This window comes from Pleurodeles waltl, chromosome 10, assembly GCF_031143425.1.
Source record: "Pleurodeles waltl isolate 20211129_DDA chromosome 10, aPleWal1.hap1.20221129, whole genome shotgun sequence".
Taxonomy (NCBI): Eukaryota; Metazoa; Chordata; class Amphibia; order Caudata; family Salamandridae; genus Pleurodeles; species Pleurodeles waltl.
The window spans coordinates 103516557-103539591 of record NC_090449.1 but is presented as its reverse complement, the minus strand read 5'-3'; the positions used below and the strand labels follow the sequence as shown (position 1 = coordinate 103539591).

Below are 23035 nucleotides of genomic sequence, written 5' to 3'. Positions count from 1 at the left end.
TGTGTACTTGGAAAAAAGGTTCTTCAAGAGTGAATGCTTGTATTTCACTAACTCTTCGCAATTAAGTAATAGCTACTAGGTAGGCGACCTTCCATGTCAAAAATTGAATCTCACACGAATGCATGGGTTCAAAAGGTGGGCCCATGAGTCTGGTGAGTACGATATTTAATTCCAAGTAGGAACAGGTGGTGTTCTAGGTGGAATAATACATTTTAATCCTTCCATGAAGGCTTTTATAACTTGAATTCTAAATAGAAAGGTGTGTTGAATAGTCTGCAAGTATGCTGATATTGTAATAAGATGGATTTTAATGAATGAGAAAGCTAGATTTGATTTCTGCAAATGAAGTAGATAGCATACAATATCTTCTATTGATGCTGTAAATGGATCAGTATTTTTAGATTGACAGTATTAAACAAATCATTTCCATTTGTTAGAATAACATTGTCTAGTAGTAGGTTTACGTGCCTGCTTGAGCACTTCCATGCATTCTAATGGAAGTTTTAGGTATCCAAATTCTATGACTTCAGGAGCCAAATCGCAAAGTTGAGAGCACTGTGGTTTGGATGCCTCATTTGACCCTTATTTGTGTTAACAAATCTGGCCTGTTTGGAAGTTTGGAGTGAGGTACTACCGACAGATCTAAAAGTGTGGTGTGCCAATACGGTCGTGCCCACGTTGGGGCTATGAGTATCACAGTGAGAGATGCCTGACGTAGTTTGTTGACCAGAAAGAGCAGTAGTGGAAGAGGGGGAAAAGCGTAAGCAAATATCCCTGACCAGTTAATCCATAGAGCATTGCCCTTGGATAGAGGATGTGGGTGTCTGGATGCAAAGTTTTGGCATCTTGCGTTTTCGCTTGTTGCAAATAAGTCTATTTCTGGTGTTCCCCACTTTTGAAAGTACTGTTGAAGTACCTGAAAGTGAATCTCCCATTCGTGTGTCTGTTGGTGGGTCCTGCTTAGGAGATCCGCCAGCTGATTGTGTATTCCTGGAATGTATTCTGCTAATAGATGAATGTGATTGTGAATTGCCCATTTCCATATTGTCTGGGCTAAAAGGGACTGTTGAGACAAATGTGTCCCGCTTGTATTTTCAGGTAATACATGGTCTTCAAATTGTCTATTTTTATCAGAACAATCTTGTGTTTGAGAACGGGTTGAAACACTTTTAGGGCAAGAAATACAGCTAATAATTCTAGGTGGTTTATGTGAAACTGTTTCTGCTTGGCATCCCATTCCCCTTGAATGGTATGATTTTTTAGATGAGCGCCCCAATCTATTATTGGTGCATCTGGTGTGATTGTGGTCTGAGGCACAGGGTCTTGAAATGACTGCCCCTTCTTAAATTGCTGAGATTCCACCATTGAAAGGACTTGTGCGTTTGGCGGTCCAACAACACTAGATCTTGCAATTGACCATGTGCTTGAGACCACTGTTGTGAGAGGCACTGTTGTAGTGTCCTCATGTTGAGTCTTGCATGTGGTACTATTGCTATGCAGGATGCCATTATTCCTAGGATTATGATAAATCTTACAGTGTATTGTTCATTTGGCTGTATTTGTGGTATAAGATTTTGGAAAGCTTCTATCCTTTGTGTATTTTTGATATGCTAGGGCTCTTTGCGTATTTAAAATAGCATCTCTGCTGGCTGAAGATGAGATTTGTGGTAGTTGAGAGTGAACCCCAATGTATGTAGGGTTTCTATTGTGTACTGAGTGTGTTGTTGAAATTGCATAAAATTGCTTGATTTTTTTTAGCCAATCATCTAGATAAGGAAAAACATGTATGTGTTGTCTTCTTAGGTAAGCTGCTACTACCGCTAGACATTTTGTGAATACCTCTGGAGCTGTTGTTATGCCGAATGGTAGAACTTTGAACTGATAATGTTTTCCTGCTATCACAAATCTGAGGTATTTTCTGTGAGCTGGATGGATGGGTATATGGAAATACGCATCTTTGAGGTCTAATGCAGTCATGTAATCTTGTTTTTGTAGTAGTGGAATGACGTCCAGCAGAGTTATCATGTAAAATTGTTCAGACAGGATTCAGAGATCTAAGGTCTAGGATGGGCCTGAGAGTGCCATCCTTTTTGGGAATAAGGAAGTATAGTGAGTACACTCCTGTTCCTTGTTGAGAATGTGGGACCAATTCTATTGCTTGTTTTAGTAGTAGCGATTGTACTTCTTGTAATAGAACATTGTGTTCTGGGGACAGCCTGTGGTAACGTGGAGGAATGTTTGGAGGGGTAGAAATCAATTCTAGGCAATAACCATTGTGGATAATTGACAATGCTCCTGCACTGCCCATGTTCCTGGCATTGACAACGGTCCCCTGGCAGTCCGCCCGCCAGGGTTGTAATGTGGCGGTCGGACTGCCTGGAGTGCCACTGTCCGACATTCACCACGAGTGTGGCAGTCCCCGGCACACCAAACTCGTAATCTGGTCCTTCGTTCTCTGTTGACCACCGGTCCGAAAGAAGAAAGCCACACCACAGCACTCCACTTTAATGTATATTTATTGTAGGCCAAAAATCATTATTTGAAGGAGTACAGAATTTTATGTCAGGGAGGGGACAGTTCAAATTCGATCAAGAATGGAAAAGTAAACAAAACCAAATGCGCCGTAGGAGAAAAACAAAAACAATAGCAGTACTATGGGAACACGCAAGTGATGAAAAGAAGGAACAATAATGTATTAGAGGAACCAACAGACAGTAATCAATCTCTTAAATATAACTTTGTAGAATAAAATTGATTTATTAAGCTTTGGTTTATTTTTCTTCCCAAGTGTCCCTTTGAACTGTGAATACTTCGCCAAAAACTACAAAAGTACATCTGATGAGAGAAAATAAGGTTAATATAGTGATCTTACTATCTATATAAAGGTCGAATTTGTTGATTGCAGACACTGAAATACTCAATACTCTGTATAATGTGAGTCATGAAATTGAGACCTCTGAGGGTGTTAACCCACTAGATCCCAGTTATCCGGTGTCTACAAAAAGTGAATATGGGACTGCTATGGATTTCTCAGCGAAGAATTGTTTCAAAGTCAAATCAAAATCTGCCCCACAGATGACCAAGAACTGTATTGATGTTTTCAGTGATCTGGTTATTAAAAGTCTGATATAACTGAATAATACATATAAAAATAAGGGGGAATACAAACTAAGCCATCCACAATCTGAGGCAGTAAGCTAATTTACAGAAGGATAGGTCAACAGTTATCAAACCCTCCAACGAGGAAGGCAATTTGGTGATATTATCTAGACATCAAAATGTATGTGAGGCCGACAGACAAATACATCACCAGTATTATATCAAAATTGACACACTTTATTATTCAAATTTTAAGAACATATGCATCAAAAGAAGGAAGAGAAGTCCACTTTGTACTGAATAAACAATGGGCCACATGTACAGAGAGTGTCTTTGTGGTCATAAATGGGTCAATTCGCAAAATCAGCCCGTCTGCAAACATAAAAAGGCCTTTTTAAATGTGCAAAGACCTATTTGCAATTCGGTAACCTATTATGGAATCGCAAATTGGGTTTGCGCTTCAGTATTAGGAAGGGATGTGTTTAGGGTGTCCTTTCCTAATATCGAATCACAGCGGTATGTATGAATGTTCTGCAACCGAAATGCGGTTGCAAAACAGTCGCATTTTACAACTTACTCCAAGTAGGTGGTATCCCATTTCCAAATGGGAAGGGGTTCCCAAGGGATCCCTTCCCCCTGTGAATGTTTTTACAAACATTTTCTAAGAGCAGGAAGTAGTCCCACGGACCACTGCCTACTCCTAAAGAATGAAAAGAAAAAGTTGTATTTTGTTTTTAAACACATTTCCGTTTTCCTTTAAGTGACTTGGGTTGCATTTTAAAAAAAGACTGCTTGTGATTTTTGAAATTCCTAATGGGTTGCAAACCGAGACCTACCTCATTAATATTCTTGAGGTAGGGCTATTTGCGCCCAACTGGGAATAGCAAACTGTATCAAAGACACATCTGTACATTGGTGCTTTCGATTACCAACTAGCAAATCACAGAAAATCGCTATTTGGTTATCACAAACTACTACCTTTGTACATCTCATTGTACGAAGCCTTACATCTTTTGCTAAAGACATCAAGGATTTTGTTACCAAACTCCAGAAGTTCAAATGGGAACCAACATTTATTCTAGTGAAACTGGATGTTAATTCAATGCATACTTGCATTAATCAGGAGGACGGCATAAGGTCTTATCCTAGGTCCAGAGGCATCAACTTATTATACCATACGCAAATGCTACTACAAATGAGTTTTATGTGTTTAAACAACTAGAATCTTTTCTTTTTTGAGAAACAAATGTACAATCAAATTCATAGGCCCCCGTGGGCAGCTGCCTTACCCCCACCTACATCCATCTAACCATGAGCTGATGGGAGGAGCAGGTGCTATGATGTTGCATCGTGTTGTTTCTAAGGTATAATGATTATATTTTTCTCATTCAGTAACAAATTATCTGGTAGAAACTCTATCTCGCTGCAGATTCCTTACACCCACCCATGCCTCCCGCTCTGCGGATATATCATGTATTTTCAGATTTTTAGCCTTTTTCAGGGCATGTTATTTCACACTGACAAACAGAGAAAGTTGGTTCTTCCATGACTCTGCACTTATGGCGTGGGAATTTGTGGAAAAAAACTGACGTACGCGCGCTGGGGTGGTGCCTATATAGAAGACCGTGACGTCGCAGATGGCTCCAACGATGCCAACAACGCTACGTGGAGCCGGGCAATGCATGCGGATCCGAACAACGCCACGTGCAGGGTACTGCTCAGCAGAAAAATTCTGGATTCGAAGCGGACACCAGGGAATTCTAAGGTAAGAAATCTGCAGCTAGAAGTCACTATCCGATATCACTTAAAGATGTCTTTAATCAGGACAAACATGTTCGAAGTCACCCTATCCCTGTGACCAAAAACTGGCTTAATCCACTGCAGTGCTTTTTCCAGTGCGTAAACTGTAAGGCGTGTAGATATAATTCCAGCATTAAGAATGTGTTTTGCCATTAAGTAAGCATATGCAATACGTCAATAAACATATTGCATGGCAAACCTATTTTACTGTTTATGCCATATTGTGTCCTTGTCAAAAATTGCACACTCGCACAACGTTGTTTCTTGTGAAGAAGCGCATATTAGAACATATGAGGGCAATCAACAACAGAGATATGACATATGGTACTACCAAACATTTTGCTGAATCACACAGCATTAATTGAAGGAACTCAAATAGTTTGGAATGAATACGGTCCCAAGGAACACTAAGGGTGGTGATAAGGTCAGTGCATTAAGGATTTTGGAGTCCAAATGTATAATGAGAGCAGGATGCAGCACACTTGTGGGTATGAATACCAGTGAAAAATGGCATGTGCATTTATAAGAATAAGTAATTTTGTTTTGTTTACAACCGGTCTGTTGGGAAATATGAAAATATTTGCAAATATTTTTAAAGGATTTTAACCGCTTGGGCACCAAGGACGTAATGATTAAGTCCGGTGGTGCGGTGATGAGGCGCCACGGACGTAACCATTACGTCCTTGTAGTTGTGCTTGGGGGAAGCACTAGTGCTCCCCCTGAGGGGCCGCACCCCTGTCCCCACCACTCCTATGGCAGAGCTGGAAGGGGAGCGACCACATAGTGTTTTGGGGGCATTTCCTTTCGTGGGCACTAGGCCTACCCACACAAGTGAGGTACCATTTTTATCAGGAGACTTGGGGGAACACTTGGTGGAAGGACGTTTGTGGCTCCTCTCAGATTCCAGACCTTTCTGTCACCGAAATGAGAGGAAAAAGTGTTTTTTTGGCCAAAGTTTGAGGTTTGCAAAGTAATCTGGGTAACAGAACCTGGTGAGAGCCCCACAACTCACCCCATCTTGGATACCCTTAGGTGTCTAGTTTTAAAAAACGCACAGGTTTGGTAGGATTCCCTAGGTGCCGGCTGAGCTAGAGGCCAAAATCCACAGCTAGGCACTTTGCAAAAAACCCGTCAGATTTCAATGTAAAAATGTGATGAGTCCATGCTGCGTTTCCTGCCGCGGGCATTAGGTCTACCCATGCAAGTGAGGTACCATTTTTATTGGGAGACCTGGGGGAACACAGAATAGAAGAACAAGTGTTATTGCACCTTTTCTTTCTCTAAATTTTTGCCTTCCAAATGTTGAGAAAAACACTGTAATTCACATGCCAGCATGAGGACCCTGGAATTCAGAGATGTGCAAATAACCACTGCTTATCCAACACCTTATCTTGTGCCCATTTTGGAAATACAAAGGTTTCCTTGATACCTATTTTTCACTCTTTATATTTCAGCAAATGAATTGCTGTATACCCGGTATAGAATGAAAACCCATTGCAAGGTGCAGCTCATTTATTGGCTCTGGGTACCTAGGGTTCTTGATGAACCCACAAGCCCTATATATCCCCACAACCAGAAGAGTCCTACAGACGTAACGGTATATTGCTTTAAAAAAATCTGACATCGCAGGAAAAAGTTACAGGGTAAAACATGGAGAGAAATGGCTGTTTTTTTCACCTCCATTTCAATTTTGTTTTTATTTTAGCTGTTATTTTCTGTAGGAAAACCTTGTAGGATCTACACAAATGACCCCTTTGTGAATTCAGAATTTCGTCTACTTTTCAGAAATGTTTAGCTTTCCGGGATCCAGTATTGGTTTCACATCCATTTCTGTCACTAACTGGAAGGAGGCTAAAAGCATAAAAAATAGTAAAAATGGGTTATGTTCCACCAAAATGCCAAAATTGTGTTGATAATAGTGGTTTTCTGATTCAAGTCTGCCTCTTCCTGAAAGCTGGGAAGATGGTGATTGTAGCACCGCAAAGCCTTTGTTGATGCCATTTTCAGGGGAAAAAACACAAGCCTTCTTCTGCAGCCCTTTTTCCCATTTTTTTTTTTTTATTAAAAAAAAACATTTTTTTGCTGTATTCTGGCTAATTTCTTGATCTCCTCCAGGGGAACCCACAAAGTCTGGCTACCTCTAAAATCCATAGGATGTTGGGAAAAAAAGGACGCAAATTTAGCGTGGGTAGCTTATGTGGACAAAAATTATGAGGGTCTAAGCGCGAACTGCTCCTAATAGCCCAAAAAAGGCCTGGCACCTGAGGGGGGAAAGGCCTGGCAGAGAAGGGGTTAATTATCACTAGCACTTTAGGTACTGTCACTGAATGAGCTTTATCAGAACTACAATTAGCTAATTTTCCTTTTTGTTTTTATTAGGACTGTCTAAGATAATTATTCTTTGGGCTCCCTTTGTGACTTTTCATTTATTGGTCACAAGATGGGTTCTTTATATCAAATTTTATTGTAGGTAGAATGATGGATGCAGGAATAACTCTTAACAATATGACCACTAGAGTTTTTAATTTCTACTAGAACTGTCAGAATTTAGATAATTTTATAGGGTGTTGATTTGTTTGGTTAATGCAATGAATTTATAAAGTTATGAAAATATCGCCGATATCATCAGTGATTTATATTGGTTATATAAAGTAATTAAATAATATTGCAATCCTTCGAACCAATGGACGATTATGACAATATTTACCCTTACTATGCTAAATGTATATTTTTCTGAAACAATCAAGATAAGTGCACTGACTTTCTGAATTATGTTTCTTTATCTATGATGAATACGGAGTATGATCCATGGACATACTAAAGAACTGGGCTGATGAATGATGTCTAAAGGAAAGGTCCACATTAGGTCCTAAAATACTATGGGCAGGATTTAAATTAATTGGAAATTTAGGACAAGAAAAGGTATAAATGTTTATATTTTGATATACTGCACGTAGCCCTTTCAACACCATTATATACTTTGGAGGGATTTTCTACCAGGAAGTAATTGTTCACCACGGGCACTGTGTCATTATGTTAGCACTTTATTGCAATGGCATTATGCCAATAAGACCCGTCTCGGTTGAAACTCGTCATGTTTTTTTGGCCTACAATAAATGCTGTCCTGTGAATCCTGGACCACTTAAAGGAGGAGCGCTGTGGCTGATGGGGCAGTCAGCCCAAAAAACCGGCACCAGAGAAAGGATTAAAGCACTCACACGGGGAGGGTGAAAAGGAAAAGTTACATACCTGCAGGCATGGTTCTCTATCGTAGGAATCTTCATTGAAGTCCTAAATTTAGAATAATTCCATGCTGCTTGCGTGGTCCCCAGAACATCTTATTCAATATGTTTTTATGTCTCATAAAAGTCATAATTACCTAAGTCATTTTCTACACAGTTGCAGTGTAGACTATCAATGGTGTATTTTTCCTTGAAATGCTGAAGCAGTGTAATATGAACAGAACGGAGAGTGGAAAAGCCTTTTTTTTTTTTTTTTTATCTGCAAGGCTCTCATAGAAAAAAGCTGGCCCTGACATGGTAACATGAAAGGAAAAAACAGTCTAATGGTCTAACACTGAAAACATGAAAATAGAGTCTGTACCTTTAAGGACTCTTGAGAGACTTTTTCCCAGATTGCACTGCCACGGCAGTTCTTTTTTCTGGCTCCATCAGGCAGGATCCCTGCAACACATCCGGTGACTTTTTTCCCCAAATTTCTGAGAGAAATGATTTTCTCTGCGTTTTCATACCTTTTTCATTTGACATTTCCACTTTGGTTCTGTCAAGTAAGACATTTTTCTGAATTTTTCCTTCTTTGTGAAGTACAAGGTACTTACCTTCGGTAACGATATATCTGGTAGAGACATATTCTAGTTATAGACTCCTTACCTTTGAATTTCCCCAGGCGTCAAACAGGATCCGGAGATTTTTTCTTCTAGCAGTACCCCTGCATGTCATTAGGTGTAGTCGGCGTCGTGGTCGCAGTGATGACGTCGCAGACGTATATAGGTGCCACCCGGGCATACTGATGTCAGTTTCTTTTCACAATTTTCCACGCCAGTAGAGCAGAGCCATGAAGAACACTGAGAATGGTGCACCAAAACTAGGGCCCTTAGAGGGAAGTACCTGTCCCTAGAAATCAGTTCGCAGTGCGGGCAGGATGGGCGGGTCGGTAAGGAATCTGCAACTAAAATATGTCTCTAAAATATACATCGTTACCAAAGGAAAGTAAATTGTACATTTGATAGAGACTTCTAGTTGCAGATTCCTTACCTTTGAATAGATACCCGAGCAATACCATCCCCAGTGGTGGGCTGCGAACTAAGATCACACCAAAAAGTCCTGCAGGACTGAACTGCCAAAACAGCCATCCCTGCGGACCTGTCAAGGCAGTAGTGCTTGGTGAATGTATGTAAGGACGCCCGCGTTGCGGCCTGACAGATATTCAGGACTGGAACTTCACGTGCTAACGCTGTGGTAGCAGCGGTTGCTCTGGCTGAATGAGCGCGCAAACCCTCAGGGGGTTGCTTTTTTGCCAAAGCGTAGCACATCGTGATGCAGAGGACTACACATCGTGAGATGGTCCTCTTCTGCACTACCTTCCCTTTCTTCGCACCCACATATCCCACAAAGAGTTGATCGTCCACCCGGAATTCTTTGGAGCAATCTAGATAGAATGCCAAGGCTCTTTTTGGAGCCAGACAGTAGAGTCCCTCCTCATGGGAGGGATGTAGGGGTGCGTAAAAAGTAGGCAAGGTGATAAGATTGGCCTGCGTGAAAAGGTGTTACCACTTTGGGAACAAAGGAAGCCCTGGTATGAACTACCACTTTGTCAGGATGCGCTGCTAGGAATGGTGGCTTCGAAGAAAAAGCCTGAAGCTCACTCACTCTGCGAGCAGAGGTGATGGCAATCAAGAAAGCTGTTTCAAGGGTTAAGAGCCATTACGGACAGTTGTGGAGCAGCTCGGACGGGGCCACATGAGGTATGTGAGGACCAAGTTCAGATTCCACTGGGGCATGACAAACGGGAAGGGAGGAAACATGTGAGTGAGGCCTATCCCAAACCTCCCAACAATAGGAGATTTGAAAAGAGAAGGTTGGTCTTTAGCCATAAGAAGGCAGAGATGGCAGACAAATATCCCTTGAGGGTGCCCAGAGAAGAGCCCTGCTGGGCAAGAGAGAGAATAAAGAGGAGAACCTCTGAGAGAGGTGCGGAGACGGGAACAGATTTGTTGATACACCATGCTACAAATTTCTTCCAACGACAGGCGTATACCGTTTTGGTGGAGGGATGCCTGGCTGCCAAGATGACGTTACATACTTTGGGTAGAAGGTCAAAAGCCGTCAACGGTCTCCGCTCAATCTCCACACAAGGAAGCGGAGACTGGACAGGTTCGGGTGGATAACCGTCTCCTGCTGCTGTGCCAGAAGATCCTCCCAAAGGGGCAGTCTCATTGGAGGATCGATGGCCATGCTCAAGAGCTCGGGATACCAGACTCTTCGTGCTCAGTCCGGAGTCGCCAAGATTACTTAGGCACGGTCTTGCCTGATCTTCTTCAGAACTCTGGGCAGAAGTGGTATTGATGGGAAGGTGTACAGTAGGCCTGAGTTCCACTTGTGAGGAAAAGCATTGAGGAGCGAATGCCAACTTGGAAACTCCAACGCGCAAAAACAGCTGACATCGCTTGTTCTCTGCGGAGGCGAACAGGTCTAACCAAGGCCCTCCCCACTGCTGAAAGAGACCTTGCGCCACCTCCGGATGGAGATGCCATTTGTGATCGACTACGCATCGATGGCTGAGTTTGTCTGCTCTGACGTTCAGAGAGCCCACCATATGTTGAACCACCAGGGAAATGCCCTGGCATTCCAGCCATGTCCAGAAGCGAAGAGTTTCTTGCAAAGGGTCCACAACCCCAATCCGCCCTTCTTGTTGCAAAACTACATGGCGGTGGTGTTGTCGGTGAACACCTGCAACACTTTCCCTTTGAGAGAGGGAAGAAATGCTTTCAATGTAAGTCGGATTGCCCGGAGCTCCAAAAGGCTGATGTGCAGCCCGGCCTCCGTCAGAAACCAGAGGCTGCCCCGTCCCAGGAGTGATGCATCTGTCACTACTGTGAGATCTGGTTGGGGAAGGGAGAGGGATCTGCCATTGACCCAATCTGGATTCGACAACCAGCCCTGCAGGTCTTTTGCAGTTCCCTCCAAGATCTGAACCATGTCGGAGAGATTACCCTGATGCTGGGCCCACTGGAACTTCAGGTCCCACTGCAGAGCCCACATATGCCATCTGGCATGTTGGACCAGCAGGATGCAGACGGCCATGAGGCCCAGCAGCCTCAGAGTAATTCTCATCGAAATCCAGGATAGAGGCTCAAACATCGGTATCATAGCCTGAATATCCTCGACTCTCTTTTTGGGAGGATAAGCCTGAAACTGCACTGTGTCCAGAATAGCTCAGATGAAAGGGAGCATCTGAGAGGGAGTCAGGTGTGACTTCGGCACGTTGATAGTTAACCCCAGCGAATGCAGGAGGTTCACCGTAGTCTGGAGGTGGGAGACAACTTTATGGGGCGTGTCCGCCTTCAACAGCCAGTCGTCAAGGTAGGGGAAGACTGGGGCCCCTAACCTGCGCAGATGAGGTGCAACCACTAACATCACTTTCGTGAACACCCGAGGGGCACTGGTAAGGCCAAGCGGGAGCATGGTGAACTGAAAGTGCTCATGACCAACCACGAATCGTAGGTAACATCTGTGGGCCGGCAGGACAGGAATGTGGAAATAGGCTTCCTACAAATCCAACGCAACCATTCAGTCTCTAGGGTAGAAAGGATCTGAACCAGGGTTAACATCTTAAACTTCTCCTTCTTGAGGAGGAGACTGAGGGAAAGGAGGTTTAGGATAGGGTGAAGACCCTTGTCCTTTTTGGGCACCAGAAAGTAGCGGGAATAGCAACCACGACCTACTTCTGGCACAGGGACCCTCTCTATGGCTCCCTTGGCCAAGAGAGCATGGACATCCTCACGGAGAAGTGCCTAATGATCCTCCGACATCGAATGATGGTGGCATGGCTGGAGGAGAAGTCTCGAAGGGGAGGGAGTAGCCCAACCTGTCCGTGGTAATTGAATCCTAGTGGGGCAGATGATGGTGTACTCTGCTGCCAACTGGTTTTGAGGCTGAGCAGGTGGCAGGGTGGACTGGGCGGCCCGCTGACTCCCTGATCCACAAGGTCTGTGGATCCCGCGCAGGGGCTGTACAGCATGCAAGGGTCGATGGCCTGGTGGAAATGGACGCGGTTGCGTGCCCCTTCCGCAGCCACGAAGGGAGCGAGAGGCATACTGATGGGGGCGAGAAGCAGTTCCGAGGCCAAGGGACCGAGCCGTAGCCCGGGAATCCTTAAAGCGCTCGAGCACTGAGTCCACCCTGTCTCCGAAGAGACAAGTGCCATCAAAGGGCATGTCCATCAAAAATTGCTGGACATGCCCCGAAAAGCCAGACGTCTTCAACAAAGCGTGGCGCCTCAGTGCTACCGTCGATGCAACCGACCTGCCTAGTGAGTTGGTCGTATCCAGTCCACAACTGATCATGAACTTGGCTGCGTCTCTCCCATCTGTCATGTCTTGGGAGAGAAAGTTCCTGGCCTCTTACGGAACTTGAGGCAGCACTTGCGCGACCGTATCCTAGACGGTATGGGAATAGTGGTCCAAAAGGCACGCAGTGTTTACGGACCGCAGTGCTAGACTGACAGAAGAAAACATCTTCTTCCCTAAATTGTCCAGTCTTTTTGATTCCCTGTCTGGGGGATCTGTAAGAAATGTGCCAGAGGATGAAGAAGCCTGGATGACAAGGCTCTCAGGTGTAGGGTGTTGGGTAAGGAAATTTGGGTCATTTGGTGCGGGCGATGGCAGCGGGCAATCGTCCTATTAACAGGAGCCCCTCTGCTGGGTTTGGACCAGGCCCCAGTAGGACGTCCGTAAGTGCTTAATTGAAGGGAAGAAGAGGTTCCGAGTTGGAGGCCCCAGGCTGAAGCACTTCAGTCAGGATGTTAGGCCTGACCTCCACAGAAGGAAGCTCAAGGTTCAAAACCTCAACCGCCCTTCTCACCAACACTGAATAAGACGCTCCCTCCTCCATAGCCATGGTACGGGGAGAGAACATGCCAGTGTCAGGGGAAGTGTCCAAACCCACTGGCATCACCCAAATCCTGTACCCAGTCCAATTCAAGCTGGTCTTCTAAAGGGTCCAGCGACCCCTCTACACTATCCCCTTTATCCATGCCCATAGTAATAGGGTTCAGGATCAACCCTGGCCACAGTAGAGCCCATGGAAAACAGAATCAGCGTCAAGCGACATCATTCATACTCCTGTTCGTAGGGAATGAGTATAGGGTCGACTTCGATTGTGGACCCAATCGGCAGCCGGGAGTGTCTATGTCTGACCCGACGCCGGGGAAGGTCGCATTGGCACAATCAGTGTCGGGATGGATCTGGAAGCGGATCCTGAGGAGCCCTCCGGAGTCAGGACCAAAGAAGCCAACTTTGAACCCAAGGAGGCCCTCACCGACTCCCCTGGGCCCGAAGGTGCCAAGGGTGGGTCGGACTGCCCAAATGAGGCACATGGCCTCATAGAACCCCTTAAGTTGGGCAGGGGTAGTCCCGGCTCCCGGAAATTCGGGGACGGGCAGAGCCGACCCCAGACTGAGGCTCCGAGGACAGACACCTAGAACATAGTCGCTCTTCCCGCATCGCGTGACGGACGGGGCAAAGTCGAAGAACGTTTTGTCTTCTTCAACGACTTCTTCTTTCCCAAATGCCCACATGACTTGGACGAAGAAGAATGGTGGTGACTCCGTGACCGGTCTTTCTGACCTTCCTCTCGACCGGGAACGACGCGGAGTCGAGTGTAGAGCCGCCATGAGCTTCAGGGACCTCTCCCTCAAAGCTTTCGGGTTCATGGCCCGACACAGAGCACGACTTCAGGTCGTGGTCGCACTCCAAAACACCAGAGGTGCGGATCAGTCACCGACATCATGAGGTGACAGGAGTCACAGGGCTTAAATCCGGTCTTACGGGACATCCCTCAACGCACCAAAACTCGTCAAAAACGAATTTGACAAAATGTAGCGGTTAGTCAAAAAATTACTTTGGTAGCCGTTCTTTGGATCTGAGCGTAGGCTGGCACGGAAAGAAAAGAACGGACGTCAACACGCCAGGGTGCCACCTATATACACGACCGCAACATCATCATGTCGCCCACAACGCCAATGGCGCCTGCGGAGTCAACTGACGCCATCTAACGCCACGCAGGGGTACTGCTCGAAGAAAAAAATCTCCAGAACCAGTCTGATGCCTGTGGAAAGTCAAAGGTAAGGAATCTGCAACTAAAAGTCTCTATCAGATAGAGTTTTATTCCGGTCAGAATGCCGGCTCTCTTTACAAAGTAACATCCATGTTGCAGGAAAAAAATAATCTTCAGATGCCCATAAAGTATGTGTGGTATGTTTGTCTCCTCAACATACCACTAAGGACTGTGACATTTGTAGGAAGATGTCAAAAGGACTTTCAAACAGAGAAGGCATAAGACTATGTGGTTGAAAGGAAGACCTGAGACAAGAAAGGAAGAAAAAAATATCTCTTAATTCTCTGGATGTTAGAAGGGTTTTGAAATTTTACATAGATAAAACGCGTGACGTCCAGACCAATTATGGCCTGGTCCGAACAGGTTTAACCACTTCCCACAATCTCATTCCCACTGGACAGTATCATGCATACTTTTAGGTTATCAAAAAGACAATTCTTTGTCAGCTAGACCTAAGGCACATTCTAAAAGAGGCAAATCAGCTACTGCTGTCATGATGAAAACTGTCCCTATTGCCGACATTTGTAAAGCAGCCACATGGAGTTCCGCTCATACATTCACAAAGCATCACTGTTTAGATTTGAATGCTAGAGCAGATGCTCAAGTGGGCCAAGCCTCCCTCAGAAATGTATTTGCCTAATCCAATCTTACCTTCTCTCTTCTCTTCTTTCCACCCTGATTTTTAGGGATGGGCTTGCTATTCCATTCAAGGGCTTATGAATATCAATGGAGATCCCCTATGAGAGAAGGAACAATTTATTTCCGTTAACTCCTGTTCTCTCGTAGGGGAATCTCCACTGAAGTCATAAGCAACCCCCCCCCCCCCCCCCCCCCCGGTGGACATAGTAAAGTATTGGACTTATCTATCACTGACACTTCCTGTTAAAAAAGAACTGAAGCAACTACCACCTGCTGAGCATGATAAGATACTGGTGGTCTCTGCAGCCTTAAAGGCACAGTCACTATTTTTCACTGGCATAATAGCAGCCTATGGGACTACACTGGCCTTTTATTCTTCATCTCTTATTTTTCCAGAAAAGAGTTAAGAAGGAGATTGTAACATTCATATGGGTGCTTTAATCCTTTCCCAAGTACAATCTGAAGAATTGCCCCACTGTAGCCTTTTGGCCTAGGTTGCATATTATGTTCTTTATTAAGTGTTTCTACAGGCCTCCCTGAAGTAAGACGAACATCTACACTTAAGAAGATATTATATAAAGAAGTGCTCCGGCATACCCACACGTGGGCGGAACTATTATGGGCTTACGACCATCAATGGAGATCCCCCCCAAATACAGTTTTTACTCAAACTTTGATTTCTGCAGTGCACTCTTTTGTAGAATAAATCATGGAAGCCTTGCAAACCACGTCACTTTGGACTCTTCAGGACTCCACTGTATTGGTTACAGTTTTTACTGGTAGAAGTGTAAGAATGGAAGGTGTCAGATGAACATTTCCTACAATCCAGTGAATATATCTATAACTCTACTGTACATCACTGTCTACAAAACACTTTTAAAGAAAAACTCTCGCAAAATAATTTGGTAGAATGGGTAAGTAATCCGAAAATTGGATTCTACCCACTCTTATCTCCTCATTGTGTTTAAATCAGTCAATGACTTGAGCTCTGGTTAAAATATCTATTAAAAATAATATTACACCTGTGACACTAGCACCAGTGTAGTTACAGTTAAACCAGACTTTTCATTGAAAACCCATTTTCTTTTCTTTCTTTATTAACTCTGGTGCAGTTTGAAGAAACTGCATGAAACTTTTCAAACAAACAATCCATTTTGCCTCCTTCGTTGAAAGTTTCACACCGGTCTGTCAAACTGGGGTCAAAAAACGGGGGAGGAGAGCAAAAGTGTGAATTCCTATGTTAATTCCCATTTAAAAAGTCTGCTTTCCGACAGCTGAACAGAATCACAATAAATTTGTTAGAAGTTAGAACTTTACTCAGAAAGCATGCTTTTGTGATTCAGTGTAAACTCACTCAGCCTTTTATAAGAAAATTAACGTTTAAAGATGGGATAAGATTGAGCATGAACGAGTTAACCCATAGGAAAAGTAAGAGATATCCTGATAGTCCCACAGTACTCCAGCAGGAGTAAAATATTTTTAAAAAATAGGGCCTCTTGACTGGCAGCAGCAGCTTTTGCTCCTATGAGTCATTTCGGTAACAAAATACGAAAATGATCTGCTTTGGCTGGATGCAACACTGAAGTATTCTGGGAATCTATTCCAGGTCCTAAAAAAAAAAAAAAGGCTAATAAGGGTGCATGGTGAGCACGCCTTGAACCACAGGCCTTTGGGGGGGGCTGTAGGGAGGAGTGTTTCTAAGAAACCCTCCTTCAAAATAAAAAAATATTATTTTCAATTGCGGGTACTGCAATACACAGCAAGGTCTTTCCTGTGGTACCACAGTTCCCAACATGGTACCGCTGCAGCAGGGAAAAAAAAAAGAAACACTAAAAAGAATTAGAACTGTCTGTTCTTAAGCCAAACCCTGCATCCAAACTTTGGCCAGGCGCAGTGACGGTTGCTCACCTGCAGCGGGTTGAGTGCAGAGCCAAACCAGTTGCGCATGTCTACAGGCTGCGTGCAGTGGGGGAGTTGGGTGCCTGTGGAAGATTAGTTGCCAGTGGGTGGTTGGAGCAGTGTCTGCTGCCCACTGGGTACAGCAGCAGGTTCAGATGACCGTGAGAGATTGGCTGTGCACAAAGAGTAGGGCGACATGGTCAAATGTCATGTGAAACAGGAGGTGGGGTTTGTTGGGGGGGGGGGGCTGGGCACATGCAGGGTTATGAGCACAGGGGCTGCCATCCCCGGGGGCTGGGTGCACATGGGTGGGGGCGCCTTCGGGTAGCTAGGGTCTTGTCTGGCACTGCAGCCAACCCCTGCTGCGCATGGCAGAATGGGTATATGCAGCAGAGGTTTGGCCACCTGCACTGGTTGGATGACCAGGGAGAGTTGTGTGTGGGCCCTGGCTAAGCCCTGTGGCTAACTCCTCCTGCATACATGCCCATGGTTGGGTGCTCACAGGATTTGGGTGCTCATGAGGAGTTAGGCGCAGGGGCTGGCTGGATGCCACCCACCACAGCTAACTCTCCCCCCAATAATTTGCATGCCCAAGATGGCATTAAGCAATGCCATCAATGATTTAATTTAACTTGTCATAAGTAGTGTAATAGGTGAGGTCACAAGTACTGCAAGAAGGGCCGCAAGGTATAGTTAATTCACTAAACTATAGCAAATTTCAATGGTCTTAAACTGTATAAATTTAAGGCTCTTATTTCATTTTAACACATACGTATAATATTATTTTAACATATATATATATACACACACACATTTAGAAACATCTGCAATTTAATCATAATAATATAGCGGCATATAATTGTCATGACCAGTCCGTGTGGTTCTTTGTTGGTGAGACACCCTGACACATAGGTGACCTCACCCATCACTTGCAGGCATAGCATTCTCTGAGGCTCTAATCTGAATGAAGAATTGGGAGCAGGAACAGTATCAATTAGGCACAAACCAAAGTGAAGTTTTTAAAAACAAAAATAAAATGCTGAGTGAATATAAACTTTTCACGAAAAACATTTTCAGAAAGAAATTGATGAGAAAGTTAGGGATCCTTGCTCCACAAAGCAGCAAAGATGAATTGTCTTGATGCACTAGTGTCTTTAAAGCTAGGGGAACCTGTTGCCTTAGAAGGGAAGTATTACAATACTTTTTGAAGAAGTATTTTTCGACCTTTCATTTTAGAAAACAGAATTAAAATTGAAATAAGTGCTCTTAATTTTCACTATAGATCTGAAAGCAATAAAGCCAGGACAGGTACAGAGACAGACAATGTAAAATATGTACTCTGGAAAGTGAAGATTTTCTATCTAATACACTTTCCAGTATGTGGCCCGTGTGAGAAGAAAATCTGTGATTATGAAAATAAAACATACACTATATTTGGAGAAAAAGTCACACTTTTGCTGGTATCTAAAATACAAATTAGTAAACCCCTTTTTATTTACCTCTGGGTGGAACTGCTGTTCAGTGCGAGAATGACAGTACTGACAGGTATCTGCACTGCCACACTTTGAGGGTTCTCCCCATTCATCCCCATGTTTAACACTAGGACAAGGGGTAGACCTAAAGACCAAAAAAGATAAACAAAAGTTAATACATATTTTTCCACTTAAAACCTCTTCTTAGTAACAGATATCATCTTGCATTATTTGTAAGTACAGAAAAAGAAACATGTCACTAGCCGTCATCACTTGTTCTCTTCTATAGTTATATCACAACAAATTACCTCACTAGAATTCATTGAGGCTCCAAAATAGGACAGAGGATCCATTGCCCTCAACGATCAGCACAAGATTATCTTCCTAACTGCATTGATCTCAGTGTAATTACATCAATGTTAATATGTAGAGCTTTTTAACTAAAGGGAAAATAAACAGCAGGAGAAGTAAAGACAGTAAATGAACTTTAGAGGATGTACACAAAAGAACAAGATCTTTAGTACAACACGTCTTAAACCTATTTCTAATAGGTTATCAATATTATTAAACACTACTCTATATAACAGAAGGGCTAGGAAGGGGGGTGTATTACTTTGTAAATATAATTCTCAAGATGCCAAGAAAAGATATTACCCAATTTTTTTAATTATACAGCAGAGGTAAAGCAGTAATTTAGAAAAGGGAATGAAAGTAATCCACAAGAATATAAGAAATAAAATAAATGAAATCTAGATATTTGCTTAAAAGATGATGAATCTTCTATCTAAATATGTCACCAATTCCACGATTTGGGGAGAATTTAGAAATTAAAGAAAGGTTGGCCGAGACTGAAGAACCTACTTTTAGAAATGCAACACACTTTGGAAGAATTGCAGAACACAGCACAAAATGTTAGGAATGTAAAACTGGGAATAGAAGTTGCAGGTTGCAACTTAAATGAAATGGCTTAACTAAAGAGAAGGAAAACAAACCCAAGTTGAAAATAGCTGTCCGTTTGGATGTTATTTTGTCAAAATTGAAAGAATGACCCTTGGTGAAAGTAAAGTATGCTATACAGTTTGTTATTAAAAGTGAATACCACAATACCCAGCCTTGACTGTTTGTTGTATATCATAACAAAACCTGGTACGCGTAACTCTAGGGACATAACTTTTTTCTCTTCTTCAGATATTAAAGTTCATCATTAGATAGGCATAATAAACGTACCCGCTGGGACGGAAAAATCATCTGCATGGTAAAAGACGGTTACCCCTGGCCAGCGTGACCAAATGTACTGCTATCTGGCTCCCTAAAGCTGATTTTTTGTCAATGGTGAACACAGAAACATGAGTGTGCACTATAACATAGGCTTGTCTCATGGACTGTGGACTTCTTGGACTGGGAGAGGCACCCAAAGTGCTGCCCTCATAGTGGTAGCGCCTTCGCCAGGAGTTAAACAACACAAGTGTGGTGGCACATACTCTGTAGTAATCAGTAGTTGTGAATGAACAGAACCTTTTTACTGGAGAGAGGCCTTCAGACTCATTCACATTTTGAAAGGTTCCACTGCTGCATGCTTAAGTCCTTCCTGGCCTACATCAGGCTGATGTGGAAGTGTGTGTGTGTGTGTGTGTGTGTGTGTGAAGAAAAAGTGCTGAGTGCATGTGTGTTCGCAAGAAGTACACTACATGAGGGGTGAATGAAGGGTGGAACAGTGAGCACACTGAAAATGCATTTATGCTGGCAGAGTGTGCTTTTAAAATAATACACTCAGACAATACAGAAAGGCTGCAGTACTGAACAGCGTGCACAGACTGAGTGCGCATTCTGCACATAGTTTTGCTGGTGGTGGCATAATACATGAGGACAACAGGGCTATGCAGTAAGTGTGTTGTTACTGTATAATGAGCGCAAGTGTGCCTTCACTGGCACATTACATGGAAGACCTTGGGTTCCATTTTGAGAAGCCCAAGCCTGCCTGGTGAAAGCATGAAGAGTAGAGCATTTCCCCCCACCCCCAACAGATTTTGTATTGCTGCGTTCCTGTAAGCTGGGAGGGACATGCACTGGAGGAGGGAAAAGCTAGGCTCTTTGTAATTTCAAAGGGCTCTTTAATTCAATGATAGACCACAAGAAACTCCTGCCTTGTGACAGAAATCCTTCAGGAGGAAGAAGAAAGGGGAAATATGTCCATTTCAAAGAAGCAGAACCCCAAGATAAAACTTCAAAGACTCAGATATTAAATTACATTTTGTCTTGGGAAAAGGACTACTAGAGGAGATGGAGACAGCAAACTGTCATCTGCCAAGCAGCCAGGTGGGCTATGTGAAGAGGAGAAGCTCTGCACGACTTCTGCCTGCTACCAAAACTGGGGCCCCAGGCCTGCTAATCTCCCTGCTCGGTAAGGAGGCATTAGCCAGGGGAACCAAAACCACCTGTCCTGGAGTCTGCAGCATCAGTGCTTGCAAGCTCGCCAACACCAGTGTGCCCTGTGAGGATGAGGAGAGCACTGGAAGTTCCAGGGTGGAGCCCTTGCGAGAGGACTCTGTGTGAGGAATCCATTCTTGCACCGATCGTGCTGTAGTCTTTGTGCTGGATTCTTTCAGCAATCCCCATTGCCAGGAGGGACCACCGTGGACTAAGCCAAAGTATGAGTGGTGTGTGGAGGGCGCCAGGCCTGCATGCCCTCATGGTGGGTGGTTCCATGTTCCAGAGAGGGGCCCCCATGAAAACTGATGCCAGGTCAACATGACCAGACTCGTTTGCTGTGGCAGTGACCCTTTATAGCAGAAGGGGCTGCAGGAGACGCTGAGGAAAAGGGTTCAGGCCATCACCCGGAAACGAGAAACTGGTGCTGTGACCAAGGTGGGTCAGGCCCACATACTGAGAACCACACCAAAGAAGGCCAGAGGATCAAAGGACCTCACCTGAGCACTGTTGGAGTAAGGAGAGCAAAACCTCGCCAAAAGGAAGTGTGACTTACTGTGCAGTCACCGGAGCGGGAAAACCCCTGATCGCTAGAACCGGCCAGTAGCTTGGCTCGGAGGAGAGAGAGAGCCTGTGCCTGCCAGGTGCTGCCACCTGCGACCGCGTGGTATACAACTTTGCCGATCCGGAACAGAAATTTGCTGCACCTGTGAAGGGTTACATACCACTGGAGTGGGTAAGCCTTGAAATGAGCCTTTTGGGCCCTGGGGGACATACTGCCATTAGTACTGCGACCCAACAGATTCTTGCGACTGAACTTCTGAAAGGAGTCAGAGGGGAGAACTCTTGAGTATGGTCTAAAAGTTTTTATTCCCTGGATGTGGTCATCAGTGAATGGGGAAGAACACTGATTCTGTTGCCCTAAAGTTAATAGGACAGAAAGTGGCCTGACATCCACTTGAGCCTTGACCTCAAGGGGGATTGTATTATTGCTTTTAAATGTTGTTTACCTTTGCATGTGTAGATTTAGAATTAAAATACTTTTTTAATACAAAAGCAAGTATTCGGCTGCACATCCATTTATTATTCACGCAGCTTGCAAACTGAGTTATGAGCCGTGTTCATTGATCTGTATCTGTGCTCCCCCCTAATGGATGCTTGGCCCAGGTGGGAAGGATTCATAATAGGGTGGGGACCCCGGGACATCAAGAGTAAACGGCCTCAGCCACCACGCTGGGCCCAGAAACTTCTGCTTGCCCAGTGGCAGTCTGAACGAGGTTCTGACAGTGCCCCAAAAAAGTATAAAATTTAAAAATAAGGAGTGCTTACCTCACAATGGCTACAAATATACTTTTATTTTCATGAAATAGAGCAGACTATTGTGACTGGTCTTTGTTATGTCACAATGAAATCTGCCTTCAACAAGAAAGTAGAGATGGTAGATGCTCTAGGATATGTTGCTCCTTCTTTTGACTAAAAGGATTTTTCCCCGAGTTTTCTAGTCACAGTCCACATGTGATGTTTCACCACCCAGGGTCAACTGATGAGTCAGGATGAGACTGTGCCCGTGCCATACAATTCCTCACAGCATGGACCCACCCACTTTTCCAGGACAGTCCTCCACACCTTCAATTTCAAGAAATGTCTTGAGTCTTTCATTGTTGGTTCATTTTTGCTAAAGAAACACTGAGAGGCCCTCACAATGTCTTCAAAGGTTACTGCTGCTCCTTCCAAAGAGGAAAGCGTCTACTCAACTTTAAAACTTTTAATTTAAAAATGCCAGATTATTTCACACTCCTGAAGTACGGGTTTGTGTGCAAGCAATGTAAGTATGCTGTCTTAGACAACACGGTTTGCAGTCCCCTAGGAGACATTTTTTATCTTAGGGATGTAGTTCAGTAATGGCGTAAAAGGAAGAAATAAGCATTGGGAAAACAGGAGCAAACTAAATTCTACCTGACCCAGTAACCCTGAAACAGACCCTGATAGAGCCTCAGAACCGTGAAAACTGGAGTGGGGAACAACAGTGAAAAAGATACACACTTCACAGTCCTCTTGTATGGTAGTAGAAGACGACGATGACGTACTGCTATCAAATGTCCTAAGAAATGTTTTAGAAGTGGCTAAAGTATACTGAAGATGAAGGAGCATGGTGCCGAGTCTCTACACCTGGTAGACCCAAACATTGAGGTCGAAAAATTAACACACACTATTGATGAATGAATGTTTTTTAATACTACATTGTGTCACATTCTAGCAGGGAGTCCAGGCCTGACAACAGATTTAAAAAAAAAAAAAAAAAAAAAAAAAAAAGTTTGTAAGCACATCAACAACCAACTGCTA

The 23035-nt window shown here is 43.9% G+C and overlaps 1 protein-coding gene across 1 annotated transcript in view; it reads right to left on the bottom strand.

Annotated features, from left to right (window-relative positions):
• Window positions 1–23035, bottom strand: part of UNKL (unk like zinc finger) — a 453251-nt gene that overhangs the window by 274947 nt on the left and 155269 nt on the right. The window contains exon 6 of the mRNA XM_069209876.1: window positions 18293–18410. Coding sequence (XP_069065977.1) covers window positions 18293–18410 — 118 coding nt within the window. The remainder of the gene's footprint in view (window positions 1–18292; window positions 18411–23035) is intronic.